At 33.8% G+C, this 17,707-nt stretch overlaps 1 protein-coding gene across 1 annotated transcript in view; it reads right to left on the bottom strand.

The window, feature by feature from the left end:
- Nucleotides 1–17,707, bottom strand: part of LOC118744909 (neuropeptide CCHamide-1 receptor) — a gene marked incomplete in the record, with an annotated part of 127,324 nt that overhangs the window by 71,223 nt on the left and 38,394 nt on the right. The window contains 1 exon segment of the mRNA XM_036478337.1: nt 992–1,734. Coding sequence (XP_036334230.1) covers nt 992–1,560 — 569 coding nt within the window.

The raw sequence follows: 17,707 nt of genomic DNA, 5'->3' as shown, positions 1-17,707 counted from the left end.
TATTTATTCTTTTAACAGGTGGCAACTCTTTAAAAAAATTAACGTTTTTATATACAGGTCAGTCGTTTTAATCTGACACATCATTTTTGAAAATCGAACTAATCGCGCAGATCTGATGGAACTGACAAAAAAATGAAAACTGATTTTACGTAAATTTTTATTTTCTCATTCGAAATTTTAAAACCCGTACTATTAAACAAAATAATAAAAAATAAAATATTTTAACATATATATTTTATTCATTCCATTAAAAGTTACCATTTTTTAAATTTTTATCAAAAAAAATTGTTTTACTGGAATACTGTCGGGACACCCTGTATTTGATTTCATTCCAAAATTTTTATTCTGGCTGCATTTCTTTATTCATTCTGAAAGTTTGGAATAAACTTTTTTGTTTATTTATTCTTCAGAACGTTCCTGATGATATGTTGACGTATATTTCAAACGCATTCTGTTTATTCCGGCTGTGAAATGGGATTATCCGGAATGTATAAAGAAATGCAGCCTCTGGTAGTTCTCTGCTCTATATATGGATATAAAAAACGTCAAACCAACATTTTACTTAAAAAAATGTATTTTTGACATTTAATTCCGTGAAGAGCTTAATTATTAAAATTCTATATAAAATTTGTTGACTTTAGTGGCTTCCTAATATATATATAATAATATAATTTATTTCACAGGGAACTTTCTGTTTAATTATATTTAGTGAATAAATTACCTTTACAAAAATAACAAACACGTTAACACTGTAGACAACGACTTTTTCGATTTTTGCCCACTTGGGCGGCACTGTGCGTCGTGCTGGTGACTGTGCGACATGCTTTGGCGTATAATTCTATAGGCTTGCAGTTCACACATTTTCAGCCACAAGATTTGTTATTTTTCCCTTCATAAAATACTATAAATGTAATGCTTTCACACCGCTTACCCTTCTTTTGACTTTATAAAGTTCCCCACTCCTTGTACGCATCTCCCTTGAAATACTTACGTATTCGGCACATTTCGCATCTGCCGCACGCCCAGGAAGACCACAATCAGCGTACCGTTGCCCAGTACGCCCACTATGAAGATGAGCGCAAATAATACCGGTACAATGTACGTTTCCGGCCGCATTACGTAAGGCACAAACGGAATTTCGGTGGCCGCCATTCCATTCACGTCCATAGCTGTGCTATTGTCGGCTGCGCTGTGGTTGCTGTAGTCGGCAAGACTGGTTGTTGTGCTCATGGTGTGCACGAAATTGTCTATGAAAGCAGCGAATCCGCCGCCATCGCCGCCTCCGTCATCCACTATCCTGCTGCTGTTTCCGGCACTGAAGCTTGTGACTGCCGTCGCTGCGGTAGCTGCTGTTGTCGGTATTGCCAATTCCCTTAGTGACAATGCTTCATTAGGAGGGATTGAGGCGACTGAAAGCATTGGAAACGTTGTTTGTGTGTGTGTTGGGACTTTATTTTGTATTGCGGTGGAACTAAAGCTGAGGCTTGCCACTGCGCTGTGTGTTAAAGTAGCCACAGCCATGGCGGCATTAGCAACGCCATAAAGTAATAAAGTTTTCATGTTTATTTTTTTACGTTTGTCCTGTTTGTTAATATAAGGGCGTGGGTGAAACTCGGATTTGCAGTTCGTTTCGTTGCGACCTAACCGCCAACTGTGTTTTCCGGGGAGGCGTTGAGTGGACACTTTACTGTTGCGTTTTGGTTTGCTTATTTAATTTGTTGTTGTCTCGTTTCGTTGTTCTGTTCATGCCGTTGAAGCTGAAAAGTGGATAAATATTTCGTAATTAATGGGCCACTTGCTGAGTTAGGATGGTACAAAGTAATTTAGTTGCAATTTATTAAGTATGTTGCCAAAAGGATAGATTTGTGTACTAAAGTTATTAACAATATACATAAATATAATAATATTCTAAATTTTTGTTGTAATTGCTGTAGGCTGGTCGATCTACTTTTCCATATGCAAGAAAAACACTTTTTCTCCACTTCTTTGCCCAACGTATCGCTAACTACCTTAGCATCATCAAGGGCGATTCTTTATCACAAATATCAACAAAAAACAGAGGAAAAACAAGGTTATTTAAAATAGAAATTGTGAGCTTTTTTGGACATATAAAAACTAATCATTGGTAAACAAACATATATTTCTGTTTTGTACACAATCACCGCCCCTGATGATTCTAAGCGCTGAAACACAATGCCGACGAACCGCGAATTTTTCGCTGCGAATGTTCGCTGTAAAAATTAAAACACACTGTTGTATATGAGAACGCACACTACCAAAGCAAACGACGACGTTCGTCCCACGACTGTTCGCGACCAAGGCGAATTTATACAAGGTGGTGTTACTGGCGAATTTAGATTACAACAACAACAACCACATGTATTTTGTATTGTTGGTGTTATGTCAAGTCTCAATTCGCCCCAAAGTTTATATGTATGTTGTTTTTGCGCTGTCAAATCAATAACAGCAAATTCAAGATACATGTAAGGCGAAGAAATCAGCTGATCTTACAATACCACCTTGTATAAATTCGCCTTGGTTCGCAACGATAGACTTATTTCTATTGTCGTCACTGGCGGCAGCGGCAAAATGCGATCCATTGCGGTCATATGCTAAATATTCTGAGGTTTTTAAATCGAAATTGAAAAATACTATATTAGTTTTTGTTAAAATAAAATAATCTTATTGTTTGTAAAAATTTTAATTGTACCTTGTCATAAGCAGCTGAATTCGTTGTCGCCGTAGTTGTGTTTACTGAGCGAAATTTTTGGGCGAAAGTTGCCGCCGTCGTCGCACTACTGTGCGAAAATTCGCCGTTCGTCGGCATTGTGTTTCAACGGTAACAACGTTGGGCAAAGAAGTGGAGAAAAAGGCTGACTTCCAAAACGTATCAATACAATGTTTGAAAACTGTAATACTGCGGTATTTAAACTATTTGTATATGCAGAGTTGCGACACATTGCAACAATATACATTGCATATTTTAAATATTCACTATAGCAATGAAATATTTTTCTGAATTTTCCATTTCTACAACACCAATGCTAACCAATAACAAACGAAGCATCAACTTATACCATGTTCTGACCGACAACGAAAACACTTTGAAAACGAGTTTTGGGATTGTGGGCTGAAGACTGTTCACACCGGCTGTTAGTGTTTTCGATGACATTTCTTTCATCCTCTGATTACAGTTTTGCTACGAAAGATCGAACCAAAATGCTTTTCCCTCATTTTCTTTTCATTAGCAACCTCTTACTTTAATTTTTTTTTTCTTTGGCCAGCCAATTAACAATAAATCCGAAATGGCGTATTAAAGATGATAAAATATGACTTCCACTTCGATAAATAATCGAAAAAAACTAGTGAAGACACCGATTGGAATGGGTGGAACGTGAGTTTTCAAGTAGTTTTCAGCGAAAACTGGTTTTCGTTTGACAGACTTTACATGGACGAAAACACAAGTTTTAGGTCGAAAACCAGGTTTAGCAACGAAAACATGTTTTCGATGTCGGTCAGAACATGGCATTAGTTTCTGATGCGCTGATTGCTCTAGCGATGCGTTTCGATAACTTTTCGGATGCGTTTTGGAGCAGTACACATTGTCAATATTTTGTAGTTCGACGTTATGGAACCTTATACTTTGTACGTATGCAAAGCAATTTACGTTTTGGAAGTCAGTCAAAGTGTTTTTCTTGCACATGGAAAAGTACATCGACCAGCATACAACAATAACAACATATAACAAAAAAGTCGATCTAAAAGCTTATAGTCCAAGAGCTGGCAACGTTTTTCTTACACTATTTATAACCAGGCTAGAACTTTCATGATGAGTCCGCTATGACGGCCCATTAAACTACCTGAAAGTCTGGCGACCCTCCAGGGGTGGCGCCACCAGGATTTTTAAGGATGCGAAAAAAACACATCAGTTACACTATTTTAACTATTTAATTTGAGAACGGTTCACCGAATCAAACCAAATTTATTCGGCATATTCGGGCTATCATGCAGATGGTTTATGTGAAGTTTGATTGAATTCGGAAAAGGGGGCGTGGCGCCTCTATTTTATATATAAAAATTAGTGACTTAGCTTATAACTTGAGAACGGCTTCACCGAATTCAACCAAATTTATATAGCATATTCGGGCCATCATGCAGATATTTTATGTGGAGTTTGCCCAAATTTGTAAAAAGGGGCGTGGCATATGTATCTTCTTATGTATAAAAATAAGTACACGTTTTTGGTGTGAGCTTATAACTTGAGAACGGCTTCTCCGAATTCAACCAAATTTATACGGCATATTCACGCTATCATGCAGATAGTTTGTGTGAAGTTTGCCCGAATTCGTAAAAGGGGGTGTGGCACCTCCCATACTAACTAAAATTTTTATGTTGTACAGCTCTTGAAATATTTGTGGTAGAGTACTGGTTGGTATAGAGTTATATCAAATAATTCCATACTCATGGAGAAAAATGGGCGGTATTATGCATAGTCGGGCTATTATGCAGATGGTTTGTGTTAAGTTTCCCCGAATTCGGAAAAGGGGCAGTGGAACCACCCATACTAACAAAAACTTTCATCTGGTATATCTCTTGAAATATTTGTGGTAGATTACTGGAATTGGTAGCTGTGCATGGCCTGTTCAAGAGTTGGCATTCCAAATTGTTTATTTATTCATACCCAAAATGGAAAAACAAATAATTTTGTATATCCAAATGTGTTGGATTAAGATTTAAAATAAAGAATCAACAATTTTGAAACAAAACAAATGATAAATTTTAATACAGAAAAATTCCAGAATTTTTCATTCATTTTTCAATATTTTTCAATATTTGGTGTAGAGAAGCACACTGGGGTACCGCTAGTTTTATATAAATTCAACATGAATTGAGCATTTTAAGGCAAACAATTTTTGAAGATAATAAAATTTTATTTATTATCAAAATACTCTAAAACCGCTCGAAAGATTTTGTTCGGTATATGGGAAGTATTGGTTGACATCTTCTAACTACATATGTTTATTTTATTCAAATATATGGGAATAAATGATTTTCCATACAAAATCACTTCATCATTTTACAAATACGTGCTTGCATTGGAAGTGAGAGAAGGAGGCAGGTATTTTGGTTTTTGAGTAACAGATGGCGCAATATTTATAACCTAATCGCAGATCCTGTATGTAAATAGTTACATACATACATACGTACATATGCTCATTGCAGTTAATGTGGATTTGGTTTTTTTTTTAGTAATCTACTCTACTATATATGTACATTAGACTACATCACCAAAAAAAAGTTGCGGTTTTCCGCCGGCATAACAAAATCTATTTTATTTTAAGACGTCCACCAAAATATTCCGGAAAAATATTAAGATTTGCTGGACCAAAAAAAGTTGCGGTTTTTCCGCCAGGATTACAAAACCTATTTTATTTTAAGACGTCCACCAAAATATTTCAGAAAAATATTAAGATTTGCTGGGTCGATTTGAAAAAAGGCTCCAAAAATGGAGTTTTTTTATGAATAAAAATAGTTTCTTAACGAACTTTCTGAAAGAAAGTACCCTCAGATGGCAGAGCAGATTAAGCTGTTTTTTACTTTTTTCGAAGATTGATTTACGAAACACTTGAATAATCGGGCCAAAACTATTCTGATTTGGACTTACGGGATCTCAGTAGAAAGGTATTTTCCCACTGTTTTTCTTTCTGTAAAAAAAAAAAAAAATTAATTCGTGTACCTTTTTTCACATACCAACATATCTTTATTAAACCTTTAATGATGTTCGTTCATCCTACCTTTCTCTTTCATTTTTTTAATGAGTTTATAATACGCGAGGCATAATACGCGAAAACTTTTTCGTCATATCAAATCTGTACCGTTCGTACGATTTTACAAAATGAGGTATCAAGTTAAAGAGCTTGGTCTGCAGATGTGGGATAACTGCCTGTTTTTTCACAAAGAGTTGCCATGCAATAAAGAAATTAACTTCAAATTATTTTTAAGTTAAATCAATTATTACACTATGAGTATCGATCGAAATGGAATTGAAAAGGTTTTGTTTCTTAATTATATGTAGTATGGTTGTCACCTATTTTAAAAAGCAAGTTCGATTTAAATAAAGGCAGAAAATTGAAATGTATATCCTGATACGGATGTCAGACGAAAGAGGTTTTGGTTTGAAAATGTTTTGCAGAGGGTTGCCACCTTGTTAAAAAGTTAGATTCAATATAAGCAATAGGTTATATAAATTACTTCAATGTGAATGTAAATCAAAATTGATTTTAAGAAACTTTATTTCCAAACTGCATGTAGGAGGATTGCCACCTGATTTTGTAATTAAATTTAATTTGAATTAAGAGTATTAGATAATTTAAATATGTAACACAATACATGTGTCAGATGAAAAAGGTTTGTTTATTTTTTAGTTTTCGAAATCATACATAATTACATATGTATGTATGTATGTATGTACATTAGGAATGTTAATCTCGGAATCCCGGGCTATTTTCAGTCCCGAAAATCTCGGAATTTTAGTGGCAATAATAGAAATGCCTTATGTTTACCAGTTTTGGCTTTACCCTTTTCTTTTGTTTATTTACTATTTAATATTTTTTTAGAAATACATATGTAGCTCATTATGCATATACATAATACCTTGCTACAGGCAATTTTACTCACAATAAAATCAGTATATTCGCGAAAACAAGGGCCAAATATAGTAAAATTGAGTTCTGGGCTGTGGGAAATTAATATTATATTGTTTAAAACTATTTAAGCAAAAATAACAGCATTAATAAAAATATAAGTTTACCGACCCCTGCGAAAAATTCTTTTATCCACTTTGATATGAAACATGATGTTTGCATTCTGATATTTACCTGTAATAAATAATAGTAACAGAAAAATATTGTACAGGTTGACATGAGGTGGACTTTTATAAAAAAAAAATTAAATATTGATTAAACAAAAGAAATATAGACAAAACTGGTCGAAATAAAGCGTTTCTTTTATTTCTGCCACTAGTATCATGAACTTCTTTCAACCAGAAAATACATTTTTTTGATTTAAGTTTTCTTGCATCGGGATCCCGCGATTAACATTCCTAATGTACATACATGCATACATATGTAAATATGTATGTGTTTTGAAATTAAAAAATAAACAGTTATTTGTATATGTAAGTGGAATAAATGCCATTAGTCACGAGGTTTTGAAAAACCACGATACGCGGCTTTGTACTTTAAACAACAATATGTAGGTAAGTAAAAATGTAACATGCCCACATAGATATATAGGTGTATACATATGAAAACACCAAATATTTACTCCTAAAATTGATCTGCGCGCAAAAAGCCAATCAACATTTAAACTGCAATTCAATTTGGTCATGCCTTTGAGTACTTACCACTTCATCCCCCAACGCTTAATTAGCAGAATTTACAGTCGCTTTTAATGGTAATTGAGAAGTCAGAAAATGGTCGTTGGTTTAACACAAAAACCGGTAAACTGTACTGGCGTTTTTAGGGTTGTATTCAATTTCAAGGAAGTTAATTTTGCACTAACAATAACTTAATTGCTGGTTTTTCATATTCCTTTTTGAACTGAAATGAAGAAAGTGCATGGTGAAATCCTAAAAGTGTTCTGCCACTTCGTGTAGTCACTTTTATTCACATATCGGCGCCTTACGAGCGTAAACCAGCTAACGACCTCCAAAGAAACTTTACAGCGCAGACAAAAAACTACTATTATACTTTATTTCTTGCATGAACAGTTACTAGTTTTTTTTTGTCTGCGCTGTAAAATTTATATGGAGTTACGAGTAGTTAGCAAGGCCTTATCCAGGATTATTTCTAAGAGGAGACTTGTTTTTGTTTATAAAAAACCAAACTTCCAAGTTTAATTCAACATTGTTTAAGGAACAGAATTTATACCTATTAAAAATGCTTTGAAATTGCAAGAATTTTTATTGGGCCGTATGAATGAAAACTAAGCAATTGCTCTTTCCTAATATTTCATACCTTTCACTTCAATTTTGTTTGAATAAATCGAGTAAAATGTTTGATATTTAATAATAATAATATGCATGGAAATCAAGGATACATTGTAACTACCCTGTCGGAAATAACTGACTTGTCTCAGAAATTAATCAATTGACAAAGTAGTTGGAAACAAACTATTTGTGCAGTTTATGAACTTTAAAGTAGTTGGAACATATGCAGCGTCGGATAATTAGCTTGGTTTTAGGACATCGCCTTGTTAATAAAGTAATAAAAAGAAAGAATTCAAACTACTTGTGGTTGGTAAAAAATTACTTTTTAAATTTCGTTCAAAGTAATTGAATTTACGACGGGGTTGCGTTGCCAAATGTCTCATATTTGCCGGGACATCCCGTATTTTTCATTAAATTTGAAATGTTCCGCCGGGACAAGATTTTTGCTGAATATTCGAGAATATTCGATTCTACTCAACATGGTTATGCTTTAATGCGGCTATTGTTAGAAGGTTTCTTTTTCGAATCATGAAATTTCCTTTAAAATGACATTCAATCGTTAGTGCATCGTTTTGCATATTTTTCCGTAAATGCCCTTTTTTTGCATATATTTGCAAAAAATACCTGTTTCTGCGTATTTAGTGCATATCTTTTGGTTTATTTCACAATAAACGAATATAGTTTTGCATATTTCTGTTTTTTTTTTTTATTTACAACCATTTAAATTTAGTGCGAAATCTCTTGACAAAAACAATATCTATAATTTATCCCAAAATATTTATCTCGGATAACCAAGCGGCCATTAAGGCACACCCTTATACCTCTGTTAGATCTCAACTAGTGGAGGACTATAGGAGAGAGCTGGCCTATATCTCTTATCAATACGAAACTACCCTAATATGGGTCCCGAGACATAGAGACATTTACGGAAACTAGGCAGCAGACGAACTAGCAAGGTGCGGATCCGCACTGAATGTGTCCCACAAAACAAATTACCGTAATTTATCTCTCGAAGGCCAAGAAGAGGTGGAACCGTGAAGGAACGTACAGGATTACCCGGCAGTTCTGGGTGTCCTACGACCCACTTAAAACCAAAGCTCTCTTAGGTATGAACAAATAAGATACCTACAAACGTACAGCAGGGTGCACAGGGTACTGTCCCGGTGGGGTACATGCCGAACACGTTTTATCGCAGTTGCTATAACCCTGTCTCGAAAGGACAGTCTACCACTTCCTGTCCGAGTGTCTAGCCCTCGCAAGGATGAGGCTTAAGACACTCGGCAAGCCATTCCTGCAGAATGTTTTAGAGTGCTGCTGCCTCTCTCTGTATGACGTACTGAAATTCATTTATGCCGCCAAATGGCTGTAGGTTGTACGAGTTGTGAAATCAAAATGGCAAACTTACTAATAGCTTGTCAATACTTAAACCAACCAAACATTAATCTGAACCAGCGTTGCCACTAACAATTTTTCCCCCTACCAATTTTCTTCCCAAATCCGACCAAAATCGTTTACAACCTACCAAATAAATTTCAATTACAAAAAAGCATTCTGAAAGCATACAATTCATCTATCTAAGATTAAAAGTTCCGAATACAAAACATTTACATACATACATATATGTACTTTGTACATTTTAAAACAAACAAGAAATAAATAAATGCAGACACAGTCTTAGGCACAGAGATGAGATCATTGAAAATTTTTTGGTTCTATGAATTATATACATATGTACATGTTATGTACCAATAAGTTAATTGTTTTTTAAAGTAAATTTAAATCAATTAACTGCACATGCAAATCTTTAGCAGCTGACCACACATCAAGCTCACTTAGCCTCAGTAAATTCCACTACGTGGTTATTATATCAGGATCGCAATCTATGAGATGGGGAAACTTTAACAAAAGAGGTAAAATTGGTAAATCTTCATTAGAAACAACCTCAGCTGGTGTTATTATTTGTAAAAGTTTTATATCTTCACGCTGGAAATCAAAACTTAAATTTATTAGGTCCAAAAACTCTATGTAAAACTTTAATATATTGGTTTTAACTTCAAGGATTCCATAACAATTGACATCACTTTTCATAAACATCTCAGCATTTTTCAAACAAAAATGTCAGATATTTCAACATGATTATATTCATTTTTAAAATCAACATTAATATGTTACTGATCGCACCTTTTTTAATCAAGTTACTCAAAATTAAGAGATAATGTACTTTGATAGTTGCATATAAGTATGGCAAACGAGAGCTTTCAGCTTGGAACACAAGATTGTGACTGTCTGCTAAATTATCAACTAGTTTTATGCATAAATATGGATTGTATTTTGAAGTTAACAGTTTCGGTATTTTCTTTTTGAAATACATTAGTTATTTATTTTTGTACCGGCAATAAAATATTAGGAGAATGAGTTAGAGTTGTTTATAGCGCATATTTTTGAATTTGGAATGAATATTATATGCACATTTTTTCGACTTTTTAGTGCATGAGATTCCGAGCTCAAGTTATTAGCAAGCATTATTGCATGCAACTCTGTAAGAGAAATATAGCTAAAATTATCGTTGATTTTATAGACTTTTTTTTTTACTTTTAAATGGAAGAAAATGGGCAAAATCCTCTACAAAAAAAATCTAAAAAATCAGTGGTACTTTTTAGTACCAGCGCATTTTCTTCCATATAAAAGTCAGTCCTTTCTAGGAAATCAAATTAAAAAAAAACGAAATTTTAATGAAAATTCTTTTAAGTTTAATTAGTTTTTATGAACTTTGTGTAAACTTTGAAAGTTTTATTTATGTGGTATCTGACATAGATCAACCCATATTTTAAACGAAAATTATTAACAATAAATAAATAAAGATAAGTTGCCAACAGCATCATTTTGATTTTTGCTGCTATTAATTCGACCGCAACTGTATTCTTAGATTGTTTTTATCGTTTTGTCAATTATGTGTCTACGTACATACATATTTTTGTATAAATTAATAAGTGTTGTTATGAAATAAATGAAATTTATCATAAGCTTATAACTAATCTTAAACTTCGTTGAAATGGATGACCTTTGTTAATATATGGTTCGTAGTTGGGCTTTTAAAGCGAATCCTTTATTTCTCATTTTTCCCGTTAAATTTTTGTAAATCCCGTATTTTTTAGGCAAATTATGCGTTTGTTCCGTACGGCTGGAAAAAAAATCTGGCAATACTAATTGTAACGTTAATTTTAGCGTACCAAAAACAAGCAATCGTTTCTGTTGAAACGATTCAGTTTTTTATCGTTTAGATGGTTATCAAAATAACTATATTTTGGTTTTTAGCGAAAATAAATTCAATCGTTAATGCTGAAGCTGTAGCATGTATTTAGGTGCTAGGTATTAACCAAGAATGATAGAATACAAGATTGCGCCGATTGCAGCAGAATTCGTGAGAGTAATTTTGGCGTGACGTCACCGTAGAGTTGACAACTGAGAGCGGCAAATAAAACTGCTGTCTAGTGATGTGCTGGGTTATCGGTACCCAATACTTAAAAAAGGTTTCGGTACCCAATACTTCCTTATCGGTACCCGATACTGATTCTTCACATTAAACCTTCGCCATTATATGCATTTCAAGTTTAGAAAAAACTTTAATTACTGATTTATATGATATCGGCTAAAATACTTGAACTTATCGCAAAAGAGAAATATTATCTTATCAGTTTTAACCCTAGTAGATCGAAGGTTGAAGAAATATACTTTGACGGATGAAGAAGCCTTTCAGGGGGAAGATTCTGTAACCAGTTAGCGACAAGTTTCGGATCGATATCGCACTTGTTGACCTAAAAATATTTCATATCATACGTCAACAAAACCGATACCGATTCGAAAATTGTCGCTAACTAATCTGTCGCTAACTGGTTACAGAATCTGCCTACAAAAATGATATCGTCCGTATCAGCTGGAACAAAAACGCTTCAAACAAGTAAGAGTTTCTCTGTATTATGGCCTCGAACCGACATATATACATCTTTCATTTGAATCAGTATTAAAAGCTCTACTGGTTCCTATATTCGTGCTTTGATAGGCGAGTCTCCCCTGAACCGTTTTTTCCATATTTCTGGCCTATGTGCGCTTTTATTCGAAACCTAAATGTTTCGGTACCGAGTACCGAGAGTAATGGATACTTAAAGGTATTGACTCAGCACATCACTACTGCTGTCATCTCGACTGTGACGTCAGCAAAACAGCTGATTCTTCAAATTCACTGAGAGCCGATTAGCGGTATTGAGCAAATTGAGATATCTTAACGAAATTTAGTATGTAGGTTTCCCTTTGTCCCAGGTAGGTTGGTATTGAAAATAGGCGATATCGGACTGTAACCACGCCCACTTTCCATATAACGGTAATTTCAAGAAATACGAAAACTGCTATATTTTAGTAACTACTGAAGATAATTCACTCAAAATTGATATTTACAATAATTTTCAGACGAAAAATAAGAATAATATAAATTTTTGGAAAATGGGCATAGCCACGCCCACTTATGGTTACATGTGTATATCTTGGTAACCGCTGCACCAATTTATTCCAAACTTGACACAGTTGTCGGAATACAGCATACTAAATGGCCGAAAATTTTAAAAATCTGACGATAGCCACGCCCACATCCCATATAACGGTAATTTAGAGAAATACAAAATCTTCGATAAATCAGTAAATATTAAAGCTAATTTATTCAAAGTTGAAGCTTGCAACTATTCTTTACCAAGAAATACGTTTATGGTACAATTTTGGAAAATGGGCGTGGCACCACCCACTTATGATCACATATATGTATATCGGTAACCGTTCTACCAATTTGTACCAAACTCGGTATTTTTATTGTGCTTGCCACATAAAAACAAAACGTTGAGAATTATTGAAATCGGACTAAAATTACGGCCGTTTTTCATATAACGGTAAATTTCAGAAATGCTTGAAACTGCAATATTTCGAAATTTAAGGACGCTAATTTACTCAACATTGATACACCCCGGCTTACCATCTAGCGGTAGGTTTCGGAAAGGTGAAAAAACATATATTTAATACCTGCGCCGGGTATTTAATGTTCGGCCGAACTTAGACTTTCTTACTTGTTTATTTAAAAATGTGTATCAACGAGTAAAGATGGCTGAAACTTTTCCCTACACTCATTTTTTCGACTGAAATCCCTACTGGTAAAGAATTATCCCTGTTGGTACACACTGATTTGTCATCATTTATTAGAACTATTACACATTTCTGTGCAATAGCTATAGAAAATCACTGTGATCTAAAAATCTCAATCACTCTTTTCACTGATACTGAAAAGTCGCCCATCACTACTTTGCTTCATTGATACAAAAAAGCGCTTACCACAAAAAGAACAGTTTTTGCTGGCGGGTGGCCCAATACGTGAACACTTTCCAACAGGTACTTTTGTCTTGTCATTGTCTGGGCCAACCCTAAAACGCTTTCATCAACTTGCAATGTTGTGTGTCCAGACACCATTCATTGCCATAAAACCTTTGCTTTGCAAAGGTCCTATAAAAAAGTCTAATGCATACGTACGCTACAGCGGAAATTCCTTTAATTCTTTTTTGAAGGAAGGTGTTGCCTCACAGGTAGTCCCATTCTAATTTGGTTTAAATCCGATCATTGGAATATGAAGAGATTATCGATAATTTAAATTTTTATATGAGAATTGAAATCGGTTTGGTTTTTTGCTTAAAAACTACTTGTATTTCAACATATTTTGATTAAAACAACAAGTAATTTGTAGCAAAAAAGAAACCGACTCAAAAAAAAATATATAAATATATATTTCATGATCCAATGATCGGATCTAAACCAGATTAGTATGGAACCACCTCTGAGGCACTACCTTTCCGATGCAAAAAGAATTATCGAAATCGGTTGACGTGATCCAAAGTTATGCGGTAACATACATAAAAAAAAAACAAACAAAAAATATTGCGACGAACTGGAGGTTATCCTTTTTTGGAAGTCAGTTAAAAATACTGAATAAAAATAAAATATTTCGCACAACAACAAAAAAATGTAATCGATAATCGCATGAGGCGAAAATTTTAAAATGCACTAAGTGGCATTGTGCTACTATGATAGCATGGCCGAGTAATCATAGTCAACTTATGTACAGTAGTCGAAAAAATTATAGCCGCACCAAATTTTCACAAATTTTAAAATATCAGTTTTGTTGTTATTTAATTTTGGTTAGTTTTTTATAGTTCATTCTTTAACAACATCCGCATAAATACAAGTTTAAGGGCAGTGTCACACGATTGAGTATTTGCCAAAATTTGGTGTAAATCGTATCCTAATTGTGCGAATACCAAAAATTTTTCTTTATCCCAATCAAGAAAATTAATTTGTGAAATTTTTCAATAGAACATCTCTGTATTGTACCAATCTTTTGACTACAAAAAAAAAATGTCCCAATTTTTGTGTACACATTAGGTCAAATGATAACTTTTTCTGGGCGAAATTAATAGCAGCTAAAATATTGCATTATTTTAATGTAAAATGATGGAAAACGTTAAAAATAGTGTAAAGGCAGTAAATAAAATGTAAAAATATTACTTGGCTTTCGTAAAACAGACTCTTCTGCTTTTCTGTACGTTCAAATTATGAGTATATGTGTCTAAGTAGCACTCAAAAACGTTGTCCAATTAGCTTGGTTTTGACACAAGTTATTTTCTTAACATACTCAACCCCTCCCCCTTAAAATCAGCTACGTAATAAAATAAGTATGGTCTCATGTACATAAATGGTTTCTTCTGGAAATTCCTAAATTAAAAAAAAGAAAAATATTTACTACATTTCTCGCAGATATGCCCTGAAGAGAGATTTCTAAACCAGTTAGTCATCATTAGGGCAACCCAAAATATGTTCGGGCATGTTTTATGTCAGGCATGTTAGCAATACGCTGATTAAATGCTTAAACGTTTTTCCAAAAAATATAAAGTTTGAGTTGTATTTCTTAGACCATATTTTACAATAAATGCATATTTCAGCATATTTTGCAGTAAATGCATATTTTCGGATATTTTGCGCTGCGTTGTTACGTTTAGAACTAATAATACAAATTTCTGAAATAATAACAATATAGTAACATTGTGTCGAAAATAAAATAAATATGAAAGTGCACGTTCACATCGTGTTTTTATAAAGGTTTTTTAAGTGTGAGAAAGATAATACTACATATGTATGTATCTACAAACATACACAGTATGAATTCCTATGTGAAACAATTTGTGAATTAGATTCCATGTACTTTCATACATATGTTTTAAAAACAAATTGAATAAATATGAACTATTAAACATAAATATTTATGTATATGTATACAATTTTATAAAATTTAGAACATTTTAGGTGCTACAAATAAAGTTAAAGGCATTTTTGCGCATACACATACATACATAACCGGAATTTAAAAGCATATCTCATGGCTTATAACGATTTTAAAAGCATTTTGTGGAGCATATATTTAGAATTTATTGGCATATTTTAAGCGCTTAAAATAAGTTTTTAGGAGCATATTTTAGGTTGCCCTAGTCATCATAAAACACTTCATTTTCACTTGAGGTATATTCAGAATGCAAATACTGCTTTGTGAAACATTTACCAAAAATCGTTGGTAACTTTTTGAAAAGAATACGAATGTTTTTGAAAGCTCTATTCACTTTGAGTAAAAAATTTCGAAATTCAAATCCGTAAATGCTCTCAAGGATTTGCCTTTTTGCCCTAAATACGGCCTTGTCTACATACATACATATATTGCCCCTTATGTCAATTCAGGTCTACTACATGTGCCCCACGCTTTTCATTTTCAATCTCTTAAAAGGTTTAAAATAACTTTTGCTAAAATTTCAAAATCAAAAGTTATCAAAAAAAGTTCTATGGGACTGAGAAATATTATTTTCTACTTTTTAGTCCATTTATAAAAGCGTTGTATATTAAAACGTTCTTTTTTTATATTATTTCTTCTCCTTTAAAGAGAATGGGCCGGATAGCTGGCGCTTCTTTATGTTTACCAATTCTTATATGAAGTTCAAATCTAGTCTGAATATAAAATTTTTTCCTCTTAATTACAAGGTACATAGAGCCTCATAATACCAAAAGTAACAAGTAAGAAAGTGTAAGTTCGGGCGGAGCCGAACATTAAATACCCGGCGCAAGTATTAAATATATGTTTTTCACCTTTCCGAAAGCTACCGCTACATGATAAGCGGGTGTATAAATTTTGAGTAAATTAGCGTCCTTAAATTTCGAAATATTGAAGTTTCAAGCGTTTCTGAAATTTACCGTTATTCGTAAAGCGGCCGTAATTTTAATCCGATTTCAATAATTTTCAAAGTTTTGCTTTTATATGGCAAGCACAATAACCATACTGAGTTTGGTAAAAATTGGTTGAACGGTTACCGATATACATATATGTGATCATAAGTGGGCGGTGCCACGCCTATTTTCCAAAATTTTATCGTAAAAGTAATTCTTGGTAAAGAATTGTTGCAAGCATCAATTTTGAAAAAATACCGTTATGTGGGATGTGGGCGTGGTTAATGTCCGATTTTTAAAATTTTCCAGTGGGTGTGATTACAGTCCGATTTCGCCCATTTTCAATACCAACCTACCTTGGATAAACGGAAACCTACATACCGAATTTCGTTAAGATATCTCAATTTTTTGCTCGAGTTATCGTGTACACGGACGGACGGACAGACGTACAGACGGGCAGACGGGCAGACGGACAGACGGACGGACAGACAGACATGGCTTAATCGACTTTTCTATTCATTCTGAGCATTTATGTATACATTTGTCTATATCTATCTCGTTTCGTTTTGGCTGTTACAAACAACCGTTATGTGAACAAAGTTGATATACCCTTGTGCACAAGTGCGCCCGGGTATAATAAAAAATATTCAAAAGTTGTTTTGGGTACCTATTAGGGCTACTTCAAATTTGGGCAATATATTGTACAAAAGTCGGCAAAGGAGTAAAAGCACTCAAGAAAATTCAATAAACTAGTATCGCCCAGTTGTCGAAATTCGACGTTTTTTCATACACTTTTAAATGTTGCATATCACCAATATTGAACGGGACCAAATTCCTCCCAGTAATCCCAGTAATCCCGATAAAACCGCAACCTCCGAAAATTAAGAAAATCTTCTTTAAAAATTTTGTATGACAAATGATCTTTTTATGTTTTATTTAGACGAAAACGAACAGCCAGATATTTCATACAATTTATTTTATTTAAAATTAATTTGCAAGACTTGTGAATTTTTTAGAGATAGATTTCGGAGCCCCCGGGCCCGCGGTACAATTCTGAAAAACGTCGGGATGAGCGAGTTCGGAAGTTAAAAATTGAATTTCGGGATGGGCGGGATCGGGACCTAATATTTAGTCCCATGCCCATCTCTACTCTCAATCCCTGCGCCACCTAACAGAAGACAAACACACAGATCCAACAATCATTCAATGCGATTTAGAAATCTGGTAGAAAATGGCTCCAGTGGAATGATTCTTGCCATTTTATATTATAGATGTAGGTGTATCAAATTCCATTACCTTATCATAAGTGGTTCCAGATATAAGCGATATGGAAATTGCATTTATTGATAACATATGCAGCTGCGTAGAATTTCAGAACGTCAGCATAAGCGGATACACAGATAAGCGAAATGATAAGTTCAG

The sequence above is a fragment of the Rhagoletis pomonella genome, unplaced genomic scaffold (assembly GCF_013731165.1).
Source record: "Rhagoletis pomonella isolate Grant_MI unplaced genomic scaffold, Rhpom_1.0 Rhpom_scaffold_00008, whole genome shotgun sequence".
NCBI lineage: Eukaryota > Metazoa > Arthropoda > Insecta > Diptera > Tephritidae > Rhagoletis > Rhagoletis pomonella.
The sequence above is the reverse complement of the archived record's forward strand: the minus strand, read 5'-3'. Positions and strand labels throughout refer to the sequence as shown.